This window comes from Peromyscus leucopus, chromosome 1, assembly GCF_004664715.2.
Source record: "Peromyscus leucopus breed LL Stock chromosome 1, UCI_PerLeu_2.1, whole genome shotgun sequence".
In the NCBI taxonomy this organism is placed as follows: domain Eukaryota; kingdom Metazoa; phylum Chordata; class Mammalia; order Rodentia; family Cricetidae; genus Peromyscus; species Peromyscus leucopus.
Window position 1 is genome coordinate 2283394 of NC_051063.1, and position 22015 is coordinate 2305408.

The 22015-nt window shown below is 46.6% G+C and overlaps 1 protein-coding gene across 6 annotated transcripts in view; it reads right to left on the reverse strand.

Moving 5' to 3' along the window:
• Bcas1 (brain enriched myelin associated protein 1) overlaps window positions 1-22015 on the reverse strand; it is an 84080-nt gene that overhangs the window by 54131 nt on the left and 7934 nt on the right. For all 6 annotated transcript variants that reach the window (XM_037204557.1, XM_037204551.1, XM_037204547.1 and 3 more), the window contains exons 3-4: window positions 19729-19807; window positions 6026-6603 (exon numbers count right to left, since the gene is read on the reverse strand). In XM_037204557.1, the coding sequence (XP_037060452.1) occupies window positions 6026-6603; window positions 19729-19807 (657 nt within the window). The remainder of the gene's footprint in view (window positions 1-6025; window positions 6604-19728; window positions 19808-22015) is intronic.

Consider the following 22015-nt stretch of genomic DNA (forward strand, 5'->3'; position numbering starts at 1 on the left):
GCCTGGGATCAAAGGAAAGCGAGGGACGCGGCTTTCCTCTCCCCGGGATGCCAGCAGATAGCACCGCGGGTGTCATCTGCCAGGGAACCCGTGTCTCGCGCTCATTTTCCTTCTTCCTGGAGCAGAGGCACCTACATGGAGTCATTAGATTCAGGAGGAGAAAGATGGTTGGTTCATTCTCAGAGCTACAACTAGACGCTAATTTGCCTAAAAAGGAAGTTGGCGACTGGGAAGAAGATACTAAAAGTATTTTGTGTGGCTCCATTAGCGAATTGTGATTATTCCAAACACAATATATGCTTTTTTTTTTAAAACCACAAAGTTCACAGTTACTGAGGAAAATAAAAAATGTATTATCAATATAGGGAAAAGTTGCTTTTATTTCTCTCACGATTCCTACTCCGATTGACACTGACTAATAAAAACGCATTCTCATGTTTTAAGCCCACGGCGAGCCTGGGAAAGAACGCAATCGAAGCAACCTAGGAAATGTCCATCAGGAAAGGGCGCCAAACGCGGCCACTGTCGGACAGCGCTGGAGACGGGTTTCTTTGAAAAGCCAGCGTTGTTGCAGAGCGAGGCATTGCCACACAAGATCTGGATCGCTGAGTTTGGGAACTGAAGAGAGAGAAAAATCATCTCTGGGCGCCCATGAGACCAGGGAGGGAGGAATCCAGATGGCCAATGTGACTTGGGGTGTTCCAGCCCCATAGCGCCACTTACTGGACGAACTGAGGAAATATCGGATGTGTTGGTTTCGTTTTGTGTTTTTTCTTTGGGGATTCACTGCATGGTTCATTTTGTGAAACAGACAAACCAGGTTTGGCAACCCATTCCTGTAATCCCAGCACTCGAGAGGCTGATGCAGGAGGATTGCTTCGAGCTTGGGGCCAATTTAGGCTATATTACAAAACCCTGTCTCAATCCTCCTCCCCAAATTAAAAACAACCAACCTAAAAATAATAGAAAATATAGAGAAATGAACAAATTGGAAAACTATGTTCATTGAGCCATTATGGACAAGAAATTACTGTTAATAATAAAATTAATGTAATATTTTTTTAATTTTAATTTCAATATTTTTCATTCTTTTTTTCTCTGTGGAAGAGTTGGTGCATGAGAAGGCTGGTGAAGAGTTAGGACATAGTGGGTCTTCCCCAAATCTGAACTTTTCTCTTGCAAAGGACCCTAGAATTAAAGAAAAAAAAAAATCTTTGTACTGGGGATTGAGCACTCAGTTGGTAGAGTATTTGTCTAGCATGCACAAAGCCCTGTGTCCCATTCCAGCACTTCAATAAATAAAAAGCAAATAAATAATCTTGTGGATAAAATGTTGCTAAATATCTCAACAAATATTTAACTATAAAGTGGGTCATTTGTAAGGTGAGTGTGCTTGAAAAAATATTTTAAATTTGCCTTGTCACCATCCAGGATTGAAACAAGCCACATAGAGATCCATGGAGTTAACTGGGAAATGATTAGTCTTTGAATGGAAATAAAATAAACCTGAAAATATAAAATCGAAGGGCTGGAGAGATGGCTCAGCAGTTAGGAGCACTTCCGGCTCTTCCGGAGGGTGTAGCACCCACAGAGTAGCTCACAAATGGCCCCTCAGTAACTCCAGCTCCAGGGGTTCTGACGCCCTCTTCTGGCCTCTGAGGACACTGCATGCATATGATACACAAACGTCGAAGCAGGCAAAATACCCTTTCACGTAAAACAGAAAGATAAATATATATGTTTCTACTGTCCTCTGCCATGTTCTATGAGAGAGAGCTAAGAATTCTTACTTATCCACTTCCTTCCTCTTTGGGGGAAGAAAGAAGCAATTCTGTCCATTTTATTTGCTTTTTCTAACTGAGCCGAGTAACTGAGACCACACAGAAAATGGCCGCCTGTCTTTGCTCCTCTGCAGACAAACCTTAGTGTGCATAAGCTTGTCGTGTCTCCCCAGAGAAGTCTCTCAAGGGCTCCAGACACTGGATTTACACCACCCAAAGAAGCCATGGGCTCACTGGGAAGTGTGATTCTCACATTAACCATGCTGGTTGTTTGTGACTGGGGTGGAGGGTAGAAAGAATATCAAAGAAGGCCATTGGTTCCCCCTTGCTTCCTGTAGGCAAGAGTCTCCTTCCTTCCTTCCTTCCTTCCTTCCTTCCTTCCTTCCTTCCTTCCTTCCTTCCTTCCTTCCTTCTTTCCCTCCTCTGGCTCCCTGTCTCTTTTCCTTGACCAGAAAGCTAGGAGTTTATCAGCTTGATTCCCATCAGCTCAGGCAGGTGAACAGAGATTTTTAGCTCCATGGGATGTTCTTGCTTGTGTTTTTGCTTTGAGACAAAGTCTGGTTGGTGTAGCCCAGGCTGGACTCAATGCTGAGGATGACTATGAATTTCTGATCCTCCTGCCTTCCATCTTCCGATGCTGGGGTTACAGGCGTGTGCCACCATGCCTAGTTTGTGCCATGCTGGGACTGGACCCCGGGCTCTCAGGCACACTAGGTAAACACTTTACCAGATGAGCTACATCCCCAGCTCCGACTTTTGTTTTTGGCATCAGTAATTACAGTGGGGCTGTGCACAGGGACACAGGAATGGAATAGGAGTTTGCTGCTGGCAAGGAGTGGACATTCATGCGGACAGGGGAGCAGGCAATGAGGGATCACAGGAAGCATCTCTGTCACATGCATTTCTCTAGACTGATAATTGCAGTCACAATTATTAGAGAGAAGTGCTTTTAGTGCTGCTGAAATATGGCAGTAGATTTCTAAGTACTGCTTGGTGTTGTGCAAAGAAAGAAAACACACACACACACACACACTCACACACTCACTCACACACTCACTCACTCACTCACTTTTCCTTGTCTTCTTAGAGAATGCTTTCCAAATTGTCCTCCCATCCATTTTAATCGTCCCTCTCCTCTCTATTTCCTATCCCAATGTATCCATAGTTTGACACTCTGGAACTGATTGTTCATTTGCTGTTTTGTTTGTTTTGTTTTTCGAGACAGATCTCCTGCAGTCAAGGCTGGTTTCCTGCTCACGAAGTAGCAGAGGATAACCCTGAACATCTGATTACCCTGCCTCTGCCTCTCAAGCACTAGGATTACAGACATGTACCATCACATCTAGTTCACTTTCTCGTTTTTAGAGGTAGTCTTTTCACTTGGTGAGCATCTCTGAGTGCATTGCCAGGAGACAGGAGAGCAGGAAGTGAAAACAGCAAGCTGGCTCTTCAGATATGTGGCCTGAGTGACCCAAGGCTTCAGTCTTGGCATCCCTTAAGAAAATCTGCGAGGGTTGTCGAGATGGCTCAGCAAGTAAAGGAGCTTGCGGCCAAACCTGAAGACCAGGGATTGAACTCAGGGACCCACATGATGGAAAGAGAAAATCGATTGCCAGTTTGTCTTCTGACCTACGTGCATGCTCGTTCACAGAATAAATAAATAAATGTAATAGAAAGCTTAGTGGGGGGGACTTATTAGAAGAGGAGCTAGGACGAAGAGAGGCAACCACCCTTCTCTTGTACAAGGTTCGTGTTCAAGGAGTCAGTGCAGAACTTGAATACATTTATAAGCAAAAAGAAGCATTTTTAAATCTTAAGGAACCATCTCTGGCACCCATCACTCATCCATGCACCCACCCCGTACCACAAAGATGCCCCTGGAAGGACCATGAGGTAACAAAAACGCAGTGTTTTCTTTTATAACCAGTAAGGCCAGATTTCCATTATAGGATCATTTTTGTGCACGTGCGATGAAATCTATTAAATGTTTATCTTAGAACCCCGGTTCAGTTGGGGAGAGAGGTGGGGAAGAAGTCGCATCCCTGCCAACCAGTTGGTCTGTGTGAATCACAGCTCAGTCAGACTTTCAGGTCTATAATTTATCTTTTCTTTGGCCTCCGTGCTAAAGGCTCCATTTGTCCATGAATTCTTGCCTTGTTTTAATTATGCTATGGTCTGAATGTAGTTTTATGAGGCGCACAAATAAGATTGTCATTCTGAAAACACAGATTTGTGTGTTTACCCACCCCTCTCCAGGATGAGATGGGGGCCAGTTATCTCTGTCCTAATTCACAGCTTGGTGGCTTTATGGCTGGAATTCCAAAACGAGCATGCAGTGACGGTGGGGGGTGGAGGCACAGAACTGTGGGGGATGGGAGAGGGGGAGGGAGAGCTGACATGGCAGAACCCAATGCATAATTTATCCTAAGAATTCTGAATCGATGCATCCAGTGCTCAACTTTGCATTGTGCTGGTACTAGCTCCAAGAATGCTATTGATTGGGACGTTTATTTATGTTATTTTCTGAGAGCTGTATTTTCTCACTATACTTAAAAAACAATTGGTTTTCCCCTAAACACAGAAGTAGGCCCCAGGGGCCTTCTGTACAAATCAGAAGGCGACGTTTTTTTTTTTTGCTGTTCAGTTTTTTAAAAACCTTGCACATATACGCATTCAAATATCCATGCACTTGTAGGCTGAAGGAGAAATGTTTATCTCATACTATTAAAAAAAAAACAACTGTTTTATGTGTGCATAGTACATGATGGACAATCAATATTTCAAATTTCAATGATACTGCCAACCAAAAAAAAAAATACGGAAATTTGAAGTATAATACAATTAAGTACTTACATTTCCTTGGCAAATGTGAGAGAGATCTTTTATCCAGGAAAGAAAACATGTTTATAATTGGGAGTGGGGTTACTCTGAAAGATGATTTCAACTCCAGACATCACCCTGGGATGGACTGCATTCATACTTGCTGTCTTTCTAACACAGATGGCATCTTGAAGCCAGGCTCACCTGGGAACCCACTGCAATGAAATCTAGCTCCTTCTCTGAGGGTGTCCTCATCCCAGCCCAATAGAGGAGGCCGAGTTTGCAAAGCACCACTTCAAAACTGTTCGCCACTGAGTTCTTTGAGAGGAAGAATGGGTTGAGTATGCCCCAGGTTTGCGGCTGGTGACGCTGGCCTGATTTGTTTAATGGAGGAGGATTTGGCCGAGTCACGAGGCAACCATGTAAAGACGGGCAGAGCCTCTTCTCTTCTCATAAATGACTCAGGTGACGGACTGGCTTTGGATCCCACACCTAAAAGACCTATGACTGTTTAAAAGTCACCGTCTTTGAACGGCTCTGGGTGTCCATGGGCAATGATGCAAACCCAGCCAGAGTTTCTCTACCCAGGCCATGTGTGTAAACAGTTGCCCGCCATCAACAGGAATTTTGGTGACCAGGTCGTAGCCCTCAGAGGAGCAGCTTGGGGCTCTTGGCTGACCCCTCCCCGCATGCTGCTCATTGGACTGTTTGCCAAACTAGTACAGTTTGGGAGTAGACATGTGAAAGAACATTTCAATAAACCCTGAGCACAAATTTATGGGTGTAGTGAAAATATTGATACCAGGAGCCTTCAATACATTAGTCTTATTGTCTTTTCCCAATTTCAACTATCTAGAAATTTTGTCTGTAGTCTAATAGTCATGATATAATTAATTCTTTTTTTTTTTTTTTTTCTTTTGGGACATGGTCTTATGTGTCTGAGGCTGGCTTTAAGTAGCCAAGGATGACCTCGAACTTGAGATTTTCTTGCTTCCACCTCCCAAGTGCTGGGATTGAAAGCCTTTGCCTCCATGCCTGGTGTACGAGGCCATGGGGATCAAATCCAGGAATTCAAGCATGTTAGGTAAGTACAGTCTACGTCCCCGGCCTGGTATTTAAGCTTGTTAGAAGTCATTTTCCTTCCCCTCCTGCCTTTCTGTCTGGGCTCATAAACACCGGCCCTGTACCTCAGCCGTGGGTGAGGAGGTACCCACCTCTGCATCACCTCTGAGTCAACTCTGCATCACCTACCACCTCTCTTTCTTTACATAAAACAGAGGTTGCAGGTAGTTTGCTCTTTGGATGTTTCCGCACAAACGTAAAGAAGCTAAACTTGCTCTGTGTAGGACTTTGGTGACTGCAGGTGACATGTGCAGTGGTCAGTGTCCCCAACAGAAGCACCCACTGGAGAGGAGCACACTTACCTCCCCAGCAGGGACACCATGGGGATTCCCTGGCAAAGCAGGAGCCTCAGCGGCCTGGTCTTGGTCTCTCACCCCCTGGGCTTCTTCAGGCTGGCCGTCAACTGGTGCGCTTTCTCTTCCCCTGTCTAGTTTAAATAATCTGTCGAAAAAGCCGAAGTCTTTCGGCTTGGAGGGGCCTTCCGCCCGGGACTCGGGTGGTGAAGGTGCGGGCGGGCAGGTGGCAGGGAGGACCTGCTGCTTGGCCTCAGTGCACCCTGGCCTGGTTTTATCTGCAGCCGGCCCGGGTGCAGCTGCCACCGGAAGTGCCCCGTGCTCACTTGGGTCTTTGTTCGCAGGCGCTGTGCCGGGGCTGACATCAAGCCTGCCCGATGCAGCCGATGAATCCGAGCCTTGGTCCCCGGGACGTCCTGGTACAGGCCGAGAGAGTGTCAAGAAAAAACGCGATCTAGCAGCTGGTGCCTCGGGCTTGGCTTCTTTCCCAAGATTCTTTCCGCTGGCATCGGCCACAGCTTGGGCCTCCATTGTCTTGGGGGAAGAAGTAGCCACATTATCCTTGGAGATGCTTATTCCCAAATCGACTGTAAACACAAACATAAACAGTGGTCATTCAACACGCCAGGAAATTCAAGGGTGAATAATGGACTCCAAGTTCTGATAAACAAAGTCTCCTCTGCAGACTGGCTGCCTTGTCCCCTGTTGGGTTAGCCCAGTAGACATCTCCTGACCCTGCTCTTCCGGGGAGAGAGACCCCTGAGGCTGGTGAGGCAGAAAAGCCGTGACTGGGAAGTCACTACCTGCCAAGCACCATGTATGTGAGGGACAAGGTCTACTGTCATCTTTGATCTTCCTGGAACCCAGAGAAGCGTGAAGTTAAGATTTTCCAATAGGAAATCACAATAGGTTAAAGCTTGGGCTCCGGAGCTGGGGGGTCCTTCAAGCCCTCAACACGTTAGACATCTGGGGTTGAGCCTTTCCTTACTATGGGATCCTGTCCTGCATATTATGTATAGTGGCTCCATCAGCCCCAGCCTCCTGAATGCCCTTACACCCCAAAGCTGTGGTAATCAAACATATTTTATTAATGTCCTCCAGGATATTCGAGGACCACCTCCGGCAGGGAGTGGTGGCGCACACCTTTAATCCCAGCATTATGGAGGCAGGCGCAGGCAGATTTCTGTGAGTTCCAGGCCAGTCAGAGCATACAGTGTCTCAAAAACAAACAAATAAACAAAACATCTTTTTGAATCCAAGTCATTTAATTCTTCTCTGGCTTTACTCTCTGGTAAAAATGAAGAAACAGTAGACCCTCCCTCACCATTTTCTTCGGAAATAACACTAGTTAATGTGTTTAAAGTACACAGGAAAGTAGCTGAGATACACTAACTGCTCGACACACGTCAGGAAACTTAGCTATTGGCACCACTGGTGAGGGAGACCACTGGCACCAGAGCTGAAGCCACTTCCCTCCAGTGCCCACTGAGGAGGTCAGACAGAAGCCCCCTCCTGAGTTCATGTTCTTTCGGTCTTAATGTAAGAAGACGTCTATTAGCATCGCCTCCGGCAAGGTCTAGGCTAGAACAGTACTACTCAGAAAGGCGTCGCTCTGTAGCCTTGAAGAGCAGGTGTGTTCAGCAAGGCTGGAGGGCACTAGAGATGTGGCCAGCTCATGCATTCTGTGTGTGGGGGTGGCAGCTTCCCAACCGCCTGGGAGCTGCACTCCCAGACACCCAACCCTTCCCGCCTTGAACCAGTTAACTGCCTTCTTTTCAAGGCCCCTTGGTAGCAAAGCAGTGGGAGGGAGTTTGGAGTTGGATTTGATTCTGAAGATCTTCTACTGGCCAGCTTTGAGATCCCTGGGAAAATCCCTAAGGAGCTTGAGTTTCCATCACTTTCAAAATGGGGGTGTTGGCCTGGGGGGCTGGCTCGCTCACTGAACCACTTGCCTCACAAGCATTAGGACCCGAGGTCATGCCCCCTTCCGTGTGTAGCTGTGCCCCACACTCCCCACAACCCATGTAGAAAAAGCTGGGTGTGGTATTCTAGCCCTGGGGAGGTGGAGACCAGTGGATCCCTGGGGCACACTGGCCAGCCAGTCTAGCCTGATGGGCGAGTTCCAGGCTGGTAAGACAGTGAGAAACCCTGTTTTAGTACAAATGCGTATAGCCCCTGAGAACAATACTTGAGGCTGACCTCTGGCCTCCACCTCACACATCCATGTGTACACATACACCTGAACCCATATGAACATCTACATACATACAAGTATGTGAGTGCACTCATATACACACATGAAATATAATAAAATAAAACAAATGAGAATGTGTATAGCTCCCTGGTACGGCCATTGTGATGCTTGGGGGGAGGCTCATCCAGGGTCTGGGCTGCTGTACTTAATGACCGACAGATACTATGATCATGTCGAAGACTCCTCTCCATCCTTGCCAACACTACATCGTGTTTAGTATACACTTAGACAGACACGCTCCGTATCTGTTTGCAAGGAGTCAAGGAGCAGGGATAAAGACGGGAGAGGATTGGAGAGCTCTTCATTGTATTTCCATTCCACGTTAACACGGGGCGATAAGCACATGGCCACATGTGTGCACACATTCACTCACAGTCACACCACCAAACTCTGGTATCTTACAGTGTTTGGAGTCAGGAACCAGAGGAGAGAGCCTGTGTGCCTCAGTGACCTCTTAGTAACACAGAAGACAGAGAAGTGACGTAAGATGAGGCCAGTGGCGGAACCAGGGAGGCTTCATCAGGAAGTCCGCAGTCAGTGCATTAGCTAAGCTGGTTGGCCTCCTTTGATGCTCTCCTGTGCCCCGGAACTCATACTGGGGGCAGATAGACTGCATGAGAGAGGGAAAGAGCGGCAGGAGGAGAGAGCAGCAAGCAGAGCAGGGACCACATGAGTGAGGGAGGCCTGTAACCTGTCATGGAGTGTGGGTCTGGTCCATGCCAGAGGGAGAGGAAATGTGACAAAAACAGAGACTGGGATTGAAAGCACGATGAGGCTTTTGCAACCCCTGAGAGCATGGACTGATTTCCCTGCTTCTTGTTCTGCCTGGGAACCAAAGGAGCCCAAAGGTGTTATAGCCAGAGGGGGAAAAAAACCACAAGACAACACTCTCCATGGGGCAAAATGTGCTAGTATTTTGCTTTGAAAAATCTCAATACCAGATACCACGCAACCTATGTAAGAGCCGTCAGCAAGAAGAAACAAGATCAGGTTAAGCCACTCAGTGACTTGTCAGACTCGGGGGGAGTTCTGAGTGGGTTCCCTTCATGACAGCCGAAGCCCTAGTGGGTGTAGATGGAGGCTTTTCTCTGTCTTGCCAGACCTGTGATCCCACGGTCCCGCAGTCACTTATAAAATCATCATTCAGAGGCCTAATATAACTACAAACTGTTTGGCCTATTGCTCAGGCTTATTACTAACTAGTTCTTACAACTTAATCCAATCCTATTAATTTATGTTTTACCACGTGTCTCGTGGCTTTATCTGTGTTCTAATGCATCTTGTTCCTCCAGCGGCTGGCTGGCATCTCTTCCTGATTCTGCCTTCTTTTTCCCTGTATTCAGTTTGGATTACCTGCCTCGCTCTATCCTGCCTTGTTATAGACCAAAGCAGCTTCTTTATTAATCAATGGTAATAAAACATATTCAGAGAGCACAGAAAGATATCCCTCATCAGCTGCACAGTTCATACTGTTAGCAGAGTGTTAGGGCCAGAGCCTGGGCTCTGGAAGCCCTGAGAAGCTGGGTTTGGCCACTCATCCTCAGTAGGTTGATTAGAAGACAGCAAATATCAAGAGCAGAGAAAGGAGATATAGTCAACATAGTCACGTTGGAAAGAACAAATAATGAAGTCCAGTGACCCCACCCCTCCCGAAGTCCATCTTCGGGGTCCAGTGACCCCCACACCTCCTCAAGTCCATCTTCAGGGTCCAGTGACCTCACCCCTCCCCGACTCCAGCTTAGGTGTCCAACTTCTTATGATCAGTAGTGTTTGTTTTATAAAATTGGTGCATGTATATTTATATCCTCTTGGTGAACTGATTTGTTTCTTTATTAATATGTAGTGGTCTTTTAAAACCTCTTCTATGTTTGGTTCAGAGTCAACTTTAACAGATACCGGATTATATAGTTGTCTGGTTCCCATTTGCTGTGCAGATTTTCATCTTTTGCCTCTCAGTCTGTGGGAGTCTTCACTAGCATGTCTTTCTTTCTCTTCTCTTTTCTTTCTTGTTTGTTTTGGTTTGATTTTGAGACAGGGTTTCTCTTCATAGCCCTGTCCTGGAACTCTCTCTGTAGACCAGGCTGTCTTGGAACTCACAGAGATCCACCTGCCTCTGCCTCTGCCTGCTTAGATTAAAAAGGCATGTGCCACCACTGTCCAACTGTGGAATGTCTTACTTGGAGACCGCACACAGTTGGTTCTAGCTTTGGAAGCCAGCCTATCTCTTTATGGACAAGGACCATTTACATGAAGGTGATCACTAACCTTATTGTCCCTCTCTGCATTTCTTTCTTCTGCTTGGTGGAATCCATTGAGGATTATTTCCACTGCGTGGAAAAAATTTCCACTGCGTCATTTTTTTTTTAATATTTTGAAATACTCTCAATATTTCCATTTGGTTTTTTAAAATCTTAATTCCTTTGCTCATGTTTTCCTATGTTGCTGACTTTTCCACTCATATTGCTGATTTTCTCATCCATTTTGCTAACCGTCCCTCTGTGTAGTTGACTTCCCTCTTCTGGTCCTGAATTGAATTTAGCAGCTTCTTTGCGTGCTCTTTCAGGTCATCAATCATGTTAAAAGAAAGCTTTTGAAATCTTCCTGGCATTTTACCCGAGTTGGTGTCTTGAACTTGGGCATCAGGAGTTCTAGATTTTATAGAAGTCTCGTTGCTTTTCTTTTCTTTTTAAACAGTGTTTTGCATTTCTGTGTGTCTATACACCTGTTGGTTTGGATTTTTCTTCCGGTTTTGGGGGGCACTTTTTATTGAGCCTTCTACTTATTTATTATGGATGCGCAGGTGGGGGGCAAGTGTCATGGTACATGTGCAGAGGTCAGAGGACAGCCTGAAAGACTCCTTCACTGTGTGGGTTCCAGGCATCGAACTCAGATCTTCAGCTTGGTGGCAAGCACTTTGCCCTGCTATGCCGTCTTTCTGGGCTCTAAACATCATCACAGGCATACACGGATGGAAAACAACGTAGTATGTCCCAAGCTCAGTACTATCAAGTGTTTTAGGGAACCCCTGAGGGGGGCTGGAGTATGCCCCCCATGAAAAGAGAGAACTACTGGAACTCCTTGTTTCCTCCCCACTATATCTCAGCCCCAAGTGGACGGAGTCTTCCAATGTCTAATTGCAGCTGTCTTTAGGAGCCTGGCAGTAGGGCTAAGTCACGTGACACAGGTAACTGACTGCAGAGCTCCTGGGTGAAGCCTTGCACACACTCAGGGGAAGACGTTGATGGTTACAGCAGGATAGCCACCCCGAAACAAGCTGCTGGGGACAGGCTCCTCTTTTCCTGAGATTTCTTGTTCCAGTTCTCACAGAACTTTTCAAAGGGAAAGCTGAGACTGCTCGTCTTTGTTCTCCCAATAAAGCATCCACTTCTGAATGCCTGTTCTATTGGTTCACGATGCTTGTTCTCCACACAAACCTCATTTTTGTGTATGGCATGCGTGTGTGCGTGCTTGTGTGTGTGTGTGTGTGTGTGTGTGTGTGTGCAAGCGCACATGTATGTGGGGATACATGCACATGTGTGTACACATGCATATGGAGGTCAGAGGTCAACTTCAGCTGACTTCCTCATTTCATTACTTTTTGAGAAGGGGTCTCTCACCGAACCTCGAGCATACTGATTTGGCAGGACTGATTGCTCCCTAAGTCCCGGAGGTCCTCCTTTCTCAACACTGGAATTATAGGTGTGCTGCTGCTGGGCTTTTTGTTGTTGTTGTTATTTGTGTTTTATAATGTAAGTGCTGGGGATCCAAGCACAGGTCCTCATATTCACATGGCAAGTACTCTACCATCTCTCCAGCTCCTCCAACACGACTTTCTACACAACCCTGTCACAAAGTGGATATGGGACGCTCAGTACTCACAAAGGGTGCTGTTCCAAATCCTGCAGCTCTATGGGAGATTGCAGAATTATGGGAGTTAACACGGGTAAAATATATGGGTCAGACACACAGCTATTGTGTCAGGATCCAGATTCAGACATGGGGCAAAGCAGTTCATTGCAGAGGGAGGGAAGGAGATGTTGAGTTCTTCAAAAGAGAACTCTATTTAAATATCAAAGGGCGATGGGAAGCCCTTGGGGGAAAGAAACCAATGAAGACCTCAGAGAGTATGCAAAAATGACCCTCTGCGAGTGAGTCGGGTCTTGTTGCAAGAATCAAATGACACTTCAAACAGCTGTGGCTGCAGTCCTGGGCAGATGCATTTGTGGTTCTGAAGTGTGGAGTCAGGCTTCGTGGGGCAGATGCTTATGGCTTGGAGGAAGACGGTAGATTTGGAAATTTCACCGAACGATCACATTTCAGGCTTTTCATCTCAGTTCTGAAGAGCCAGGATGTCTTGGCAGGAAATCCAAGCACAAATAACAGAGGGGGCTTTTGGACTTGGGAATGGAGTCTTGATTATCAGCTTGATTTGCCTGGACACTGAGTGATGTCATGGATCCGAATGCACTATTAACCCTGTGCTGCCCAGAGCACATTTTCAAGAGTGACTGACGATCAGTTCCCGGGGGCAAGACTGAGGCAGTGGATGACCTTTCCACTCTTGTCTTTCCTCACCATCTTCCGACTGTTCATATGCTTTGCAAAAATGTAGAATATGCAGGGCTACTTCAAATGAAAAGCCAGCTGTTCCAACAGGAGCAAACAGAGCAGATGTTTGAGCTGGTCTTGTGGGGTTTTGTTTTTTCTTCTTAACTCGGGTGATAATATGCATCTGACATGTCCGAACTACTGAAATTGACGACTCTCTTAGTCTTTCTCCCTCCTCTCTGCCTCCCACCCTTTTGCAGCCAACATCTGCACCTGATGTGGCTCCTCAGGAATTCTGCGTGTTTGTATACGGTGGTTGCGTTTGTCATTGTGAGTGCATAGGGAGGTCAGAAGAAGACAGTGTCAGGCATCGCTACCCAGGTGTCATCCACCTTCTTTTTTTTGACAGAGTCCTCCACTGGCCTGGATTCTCTACGTAGGCTTGGCTGGGCAGTGAGCCCCAGGGACCTGCTGTTTCTGTCTCCACCACGCTGGAATTACAAACTCACACTACCACTCCCTGTTGGGGTTTGTTCTTTAAGGCAGGGTCTCACTGTTTAGCCCTGGCTAGCCTAGAACTGGCTGTGTAGACCAGGCTAGCCTTGAACTCACAGAGATATATATACCTGCCTCTGTCTCTTGTGGGCTGGGATTAAAGTGATACACTGCCATACCCAACTTTTTTTAAAGACTTTTGTTCTCAAACCTGGGTCCTCTTGCTTGCAAGGCAAGCAGTTTACAACTGAGCTGTCCCTCCAGTTCTATAGTAGAAATATTTTTGATTTTTATATAAAAAAAGTTGTCCTTCATAGCCAAAATATTCAAATCTGCCTTCTCTCTTTTTTTTAACATTATATAATATTTCTCAATATAGATACTGCAAACGATATGTAAACCACCATTCTAATCATGACCATTGCCTAATCCGTGAACATTCTGGCAGTTTCCAGATTGTTTCTTTCCTCTCCCCTGCAAACAATTCCAGGGTAAAGGTCTATGTTTGACAATCCTAAACCAGTGTTTTTCTTTCTTCTGCAGACTGGAGAGCAAATGTGGAGTTGCTGCCCCAATCCAATGAATATACAATTAAAAAAAAAAGATGGCGCCAGATCACTTTCCAAAAACCGTCTGGAAATTCAGAGCAGCACGTGATCTGGTAATGTCCCTCTCACCATTGAGAGAAGCTGATCAGGTACTATGGTAAGCAGGTTTTAAAAAGTTAAGTAGCTTGCCAAAGAAAGTGCCACCTTGCTTTCCTTTTGTGTGCAGCTATTAGCGTGGGCTCTGGATAGGGGTAGGATAAGAAATCAAGCTCTCCACACACAGGAGACTGCCAAAGGCCAACTATTGCTAGCTTGGGATTCTGGGTAAATTACTGAGGAGATGGTAATAGGCAAGGGACCCAGGGGGCGGGAGGCAGAAAAACCGTCAGGTTAGGATGGCATCACTGTTCCAAATATAGATATGCAAGTGGTCATTAGGCACATGGGAAGATGCTTAGTTTTATTGTCACTGTGGGAATGCAGTCATAATCACAGCACAGCTCTATTCCATACCCTCTGGAGTGGCTGTAACAAAAAAGGTAGCCAGTAGCCAGTGTTGGTGACGTCACTGAGGCCCTGGAATCTATCTGCATCACTGGTGAGGATGTGAAATGGGCAGTTGCTTTGGAAAACAGTTAAGGAAGTTCTCAGAGAGGTGGACATTGAGCCAGCATATGACCCACAGTTCTGTTCCTAGATAGACATGCCCAAGAGAACCAAAATATATATCTATTCAAAAATGAGCTCACAAATGCCCAGAGATGTGTTGTTTATAAGCATTGGAGTTTAAACAACCACAACCAAAATGCCTGTTCACTTAGGAGTGAATCAAGGAAATGTGGCAATGGAATGGTGTTTACCTTAAAGGAGAATGAGGCAATACAGATGCATGCCACAACCCAGGTAAACTCTGAAAACAGTCTGTGACTTGAAATTATCCAGGCACTTTGAAGAAGGGTATTTGAGCTGGGGTCCAAGAATCCATGAAATTAGATTGGAGACATTATCTCCCCACAGAGCCTTGACCTTGCTCTGTACATTGTTCAAAACGTTTACTGTGCCTGTGAACTAGATCCACTCACCTTATGCCACTAAAACGTACCGGGAGGGCTCAGAATTCAAAGTGCTCCACTGCAAGCAAGAGGGCTTGATGTGGACCCCGAGAACCCACATAAATGCCATGTGAGCAGGGCGGCCTGCCTGTCATTCATCCCAGCCTTGGATGGTAGAGAATGGGGTTTCCAGAGCAAGCTGGCTAACAATGCCAGTCATACTGGTGAGGTTAGGGCTTGGCTGAGAGACCTGCTGTGAAGAATAATGTGGAAGGGAAATGGAGGATGATTACCGACATCAACCCTGAGCCTCTATGTGCATGTACACGCGCGCACATACACACACGTGTGCCAACGTACATGCAATCATGTATGTTGTGTATACACGAAAAGAAGAAAAAAGGCAAAAGAAAATAAATGTTCAAGTAGTGAAAAGAAAGAGACAATGAAAGGAAAAGAGGGAAACAGAAGAGATACAGGATTCAAAGCAGATGAAAGAAATTTTTGATAATGGTGATGACTATTGTGATGACGGTGATAATGGTGGTGATGTCTGGTAAAGATGGTGATGATTATGATGATGATGGTTGATGGTGATGATGGCAGCTGCTACTAATGGTGATGATGGTTGATGATTATAGTGATGATAATGGTTATGATTAGGATGATGAAGTAGTGAGGCAGACCTAAGGACAGAGGTGGCCATCTCCGGGTCTGCCGTGCAGTGTGTTTGGTTAGAACACTGTTGCAGGTGTCTTGAGTTGGGGGATTCTAATTGAAAACTCTAACTTCAGGCTGTCGCTGGAGTACCTCAAACCTCTCACTGGCTTCCTACCAGGAGCCACACACAGAACTGTGGAGACGGTCATTTCTAGCTCTTTGCAGTTTCCATACCTCACACAGCCTCAGACTGACCCTTAGCCATCCTCACATTCCCATGGCATCAGAATCTCCCAGAAGGCTGGAGAAAACTGTGCTGGTCTAGACCTTGAGTACACTGCATGTTATAACAGATGGCAAAGAGCCCTTTGCTCTCAGGGGCTTCTAAAGTTTAAATTAATTGATTAATCTCATGTGTACATGTATGCTCGTGTGTATCCAGGTGTATGCAAGGTGGTGCATGTCTACGGGTGTGCACGTGCGTGCAAACTACAGGACAGTCTTGGGTATCATTTCTCTGGCATTACCTATCTTGCCATTTTGAGACAGGCTCTCCCTTGTCAAGCAGGCCAGACTGGCTGGCCAGTGAGTCCCTGGTATCTATGTCTCTCCACCTCCCCAGTGCTGGGATTATAAGCATATGACACCAGGCCAGCCTTAAAAAATAAACAAATAAACAAAAGATAAAAATAAGCTTAGATTCTGCGGATCAAAACTCAGGACCCCAGTACTTTACTGACAGAGCCCCAATCCCCTACCAGACTTTTATTCAACTCATGCAAGCATTATTTAAAATAGTATAGAAGCAGCCTGGCCCTGTGTTGAGTCCTATCACTCCAGCTACTGTAGGACAACATAGGGGAATGTGACTTCAAGGTCAAAATGAGCAACGAGAATAAAACCACCACAAGCAACAATACCAAAAACCAATGCAAACACCGACAGAGCAGCTGGAAAGAGCAGCTGCTAAGAGAATATACATATTAGCTGCTTCCCAGGCCGCATACTTTCTTCCGCTGTCAGGCAGCTATGATGTGGGGCACTGTCCGGGAGAATTCCTCAAGGATCCAAATTGGCAAATTCTTACTCATTGTCTTTTCAGTCAGAACCTTTTTCACTTGAGTAGGAGAATTTTCCCTTCACTCAACTGATTCCATATATGTACATGCACATAGATATACACATGTATTTTAAAGATGCAAAATTAGGCAGTTCCTTCTTTAAGGACAATTGACGAGGGATGAAAAGGAAGATATTAATTCTAAGAAACATCTTATCCGTGTGTGACAGAGACAGGTATCAGCTCCTGAGAAATGATGTGCTCTGGCAGATCAGTCACGTGCCAGGCTCTGCCATCCATCAGTTGTGAAGATAGACACTTTTTTCTTTTAAAGAGAATAAATTCACTAGAGCAGAATCAAGGAAAGAGAGAACTGGGACACTTTTATTTCCCCCAAAGAGCTGTGAAGTTTTGGTAATAAATGCCCAAGAGGGAGAATCTGGTCAGGAAAGATTCATCCGGGCTGGAGAGATGGCTCAGTGGCTAAGAGCACTGGCCACCCTTCCAGAGGACCTGGGTTCAATTCCCAGCACCCATATGGCAGCTCGCAGTGGTCTCTAACTCCATTTCTAGGAGATCTAACACCCTCACACCAATGCACGTAAAATAAAATTTTAAAAAGATTGACTCATCGGGGGTAGCCAGTGACACAGGTGGGCACTGCAGTCTACTTCACCTGTAGTTGGCCCCTCCTCCTTCACTTCCTCCAGGTCATCCTTCACCGCTGCCATCCTTACACCCCCCTCATGGGCGGAGAGAATGGCATTGTCCCATCTCACAGGTGAATCTTGGACAGTTCCAATTCTATGCCACCATTATATGCTGGCAAGCGGCAGAGCCAACACCACCCCCAAGTCAAGTTAGTTAGACTGCCACGCTTGCATGCATTGTGGCACCAAATGACTACAAAGTTTGGGCCATAATACAACACAGGCATCTTACAGTTCAGAAAGTCACATGTTAAAAGTGGGTCAGCTTCTAGAAACGTCCACACCTGTTCTGAGGCTGTATGCTACTTAGTCAAGTCTGTCAGCACCCGTCTTTCAACCTCTCTCTCTCCGTCTCTCTCCTTCCTTCCCTCTCCCCTCCCTCCCTTTAACATTTGCTTCCAATGTCACAGCTTCTTTTCCAGTTCTGTCCCCCTCGCTTCTTTCTTTTTGACCCTTTGGATGACATTAGACCCCCTGAAGAGCTCAGGACCACCTCTCCATCTCACCCACTCACAAAGCCTGCTCTTGGTCACCTGCAGGTTCCAGGGTGACACCATCTGGGAGAGGATGAATACTGATGTGCACGTCACTGGCCCTCACCTGCAATGCTCTGTGGCTCCATAAGTATACACCTTGCAGACATACACTGCATCCCAATGCATACACTCTCAAGGAGGATGCTGTGGACCTCAAAGCTCCCCAAACTGGTCCCAGGTGAGGGGATAAAAGCCCCTACTCTTCTCCCATGAACCCAGGCACAAGTCACACACGCGTATGAGTCAATGTCTCTACAATATGACAACATGGATGGCGGGTCCTGTGAGTCCAGAGCATCCTCCCCACCCACCCGAGTCCTCCACTGTCCTCAGTGCCCACTCCCTGCCTCCTGTGGCTTCTGCCCCAAACTTCAAGTCTGTTTCAGTGTGAAGGTGACTCGGGCGCCTCTCTGGAGAACAGATGTGTGTCTTTTTAAAGCACATTTTTGTGATTAAGGAACAAAATGTTAATTAAGCAGCAGCAGCATTATCTCTGCTCATACAGTGTGGCTTTATGGGAATCCTTGCCTTATCGTCCCCGAGGGGAGGTGTGCAGTGGCTTTTGCAAAAACAAAACAAAACAAAGCAAAAGCAAACCCAGAGAACAATTATCTTTCATGATGGTTAAAAGCCCCTTGGACATTTCTTCCCAGGATCTCTGGGCTTAGTGCCATTTCTTCCTTTCTGCTTTTAGTGACAAAGGTAAACTGGGGGGCCAACTTCCTCCTGCCTTTCCAGATGAGAAGGGCTGTCGGAAATCAGTGGGGCTGTGGCATTTCTGTAGCCAACAACTTAGGAAGTGTAAAGTACAATACTTTTTTGTTTTCAAATGTGTGTGTGCTGGCCGGGCAGGGGTGGTGCACACCTTTAATCCCAGCACTTGGGAGGCAGAGCCAGGTGGATCTCTGTGAATTTGAGGCCAGCCTGGTCTACAGAGTGAGATCCAGGACAGGCACCAAAATTACACAGACAAACCCCATCTCGAAAAAAACCAAAAACAAGCAAACAAACAAACAACCCCCCCCTCAAAAATGTGTGTGGGCCTGTGTGAGTATGTATACTACAGGCATACAGGAGCCCACGGAGGCCAGAAGAAGGCATCAGATTCTTGGAACTGGCATTATAGATGGTTATGAACCACCATGTGAGTGCTGGACACCGAACCCATATCCTATGGAAGAACAGCAGGTGTCTTAACCACTGAACCATCTCTCCAGCCCCAGAACAGCTCATCTTCCTGTAAGGATTATTGATTAGGTCAGCCTGGAAGCCTGTGGAAGGGCTGTAGGTTCATCTCCCGTAACTCTATGATCTCAGTTCTCCAAAATCACACAGGAAATTTGCAGCGAGGTGAGACCTGGTCAGCTATGAAATGGTCACCAACTGCAGTAGAGTCACACCTTGCTGTGCCGTGTGCCATGGCCAATGAGCTGCCAAGCAGGGGTTCTAAGTCAGGCGTGTGGACCTCCAAAGCCAGACCCTTGGGATGCCCACCCTATTGCTTGTTCTTATCTGCTGTAAAGCCATGTCCAGCCTGCTATGTGTATTTAGAGCTGCTGTGAAGCCAGGGAGAAGCCAGCCATCCCTGAGTCAGAACGGCCTGAATTAGGTCCTCTCCAGAACTCAGAGGAGAACAAACTGATGACCACTAGATTCTGGCTCTAACACCATAGGGCAAGCAGCGTCCCATGTGTAAGCACCAGCATGGGCCCAGGGGTTCTGCCACTCTGGGGAATAAATATGTGAGCTTTCAAGGAAAACGTGTGGTCCACCCCTGTTCTGTTCACTGTAAATAGGATCAGAGATGACGTCACACTCCGGCAGAGCAGTCTTCCCCCACAGCACTGACCTTCATCATAGTGTTGAACCATGTGAGTGGACACCATCACGGGGCTCCCATTCTGAACACACCCATTGTCTGATATCACCTGCAACAGAACAGATGGTTTCGGTGGTCAGGTCTTGGGGGAACACTCACGGGAGAGCTTCCAGGCTGCAGGAGCATCGTCCAAGTCAAACTTAAAAGCTGTGTTTGTAGAAACTACCATCCAGCCTTGGAGTAGCAACATGACTCACTCTGGATGGATTCCCATCATCATAAGAGCACTCCTGGGTTCACACAGGCAGGCAAGTCCCACAACACACATGGGATGTCGAGGCCCCAAAGGTCCACTGTCTAATAAGGAACCAAGCAAGAGTCTAGCATGTCAGTTCAGTGGCCTGCCAGGCTAAATTCACCTGTGTGGCCACACAGATGTAACCACTAGCCACGCCTTTAGTGAACACACCTGTCAAATATAGGAAGTTCACTGTGTGTGTGTACGTGTGTGTTTATGTGTGTATGTAGATGCACATGTATGTGTGTGCATGCTTGTGGATAGGACAACTTCAGAAGGCGTTCCTCTAATCATATCCACTTGTTTTGAGACAGTGGCTTGTAGCTCACCAAGTAATCTACAAGTCCCATGGATCTGCCTGTTTCCACCTCCTCAGAATTGCTATATACAAGTCTGGCTTGCTCGCTCCTTTCTTTCTTTCCTTCTTCCTTCCTTCCTTCCTTCCTTCCTTCCTTCCTTCCTTCCTTCCTTCCTTCCTTCCTTTCTTTCTTTCTGTCTGTCTCTCTCTCTGTCTCTCTCTCTCTTTCTTTCTCCCCTCCCTTTTAATGTGGGCTTCAGGAATCGAACTCAAGTCCTTGTGTTTGTAAGGCAAACACATTATCCACTGATCTAACTCCCTAGCCCCTTGGCCTCAGCTCTTGCCAGGCACTTTGAGGAGAGAGCCCTAACTGTGAACTCTCCACCAGTGCTCTATGTGCCATTATCAAGAAGCTTCGAAAGCACCCCCCCCCCCCCCCGTCCACTCTGATTTCCACATAATTTTGGGTTAAACTGTTCTATGGAGAAAGTCAGACACTGTAATTTCAGACGTTTCCCAGAGGTCAGTCTTGAATCACTGAAATATCCCCAGGGTTGCCAACCCCAGCACTATGGGTATTTGGGCTAGGGAATTCTTGGCGCTCTCTCTCTCTCTCTCTCTCTCTCTCTCTCTCTCTCTCTCTCTCTCTCTCTCTCTCTCTGTGTGTGTGTGTGTGTGTGTGTGTGTGTGTGTGTGTCCTGTGCACTGTAGGACAGTGGGTGGCAATTGTGGCCTCTATGCACTAGATGTCAGAAATGTCCCCTTCCTTAGTTGACTATCTAAAACCTCTCCAGATACTGTCCGGTATCCCCAGGGGGAGCACTGAGAAACAAGTCTGCATTTGGAAACCGACCTTGGAGTAGCTACTAAATCGGCTCCCTGGTCATCACCTGTGGAAGTCATTGAAGACACAGGCTTCATAGATCACCATTTCTTCCAATTGCTTGTCTTACATGGAGTCTCAGAGTCTGCATTTTGTGGTGGAGGTGTACTCATAACATGCCCATATGTAGTGGGTAGCTGTTCCAGCTTTGACCTGGAAGTACTACCCCTATTGAGGCTTCAGTAACTGTCACGCCTACAAGGCGGGGTATGGTGATATTTTATTTGTACTAAAATGTGATTTGTAAGTTAATAAATGAAGTTGCCCTGGGGTCAGAGCTATTAGAGCCAATAGCAAAAGCTGGGCGGTGGTGGTGCACGCCTTTAATTCCAGCACTTGGTAGGCAGAGCTAGGTAGATCTCTGTGTGTTCAAGGATACAGCCAGCATTGGACACACACGCCTTTAATATCAATACCAGCCATAGAAGACCTGGAGGTCTGTACAGACAGGCAGTGATGAGGCAGTCATGTGGTTGGGTTTACAACCAATGAGAAGGCAGAACAGAAAGTCTATATAAAGACAAACACACAGGAAGTAGGTCTGTTGGCTGAAGAGGCTAGCTGCAAAGTGAAGGGAAAGGCTCTTAGCTCTGACCTCTTGGGCTTTCATCTCTGCATTGGCTCTGTGTTTCTTATTTAGTAAGACAGTTACATCAACAGCGGGGCCAAGACAGGAGCCCGTAAGATTCGAGATCTGGATGTGCCGGCTCTCTTGGTTCCTGGATCCTGGACACTGGAGGTAGATTGAGCAGAGTTCTCCAGAGAACACCGCAGGACTGCGCTACACTTTTCCCAGACCCTGTAACCTATCCCTTTACTTGTAAGTTACCCCACAAAA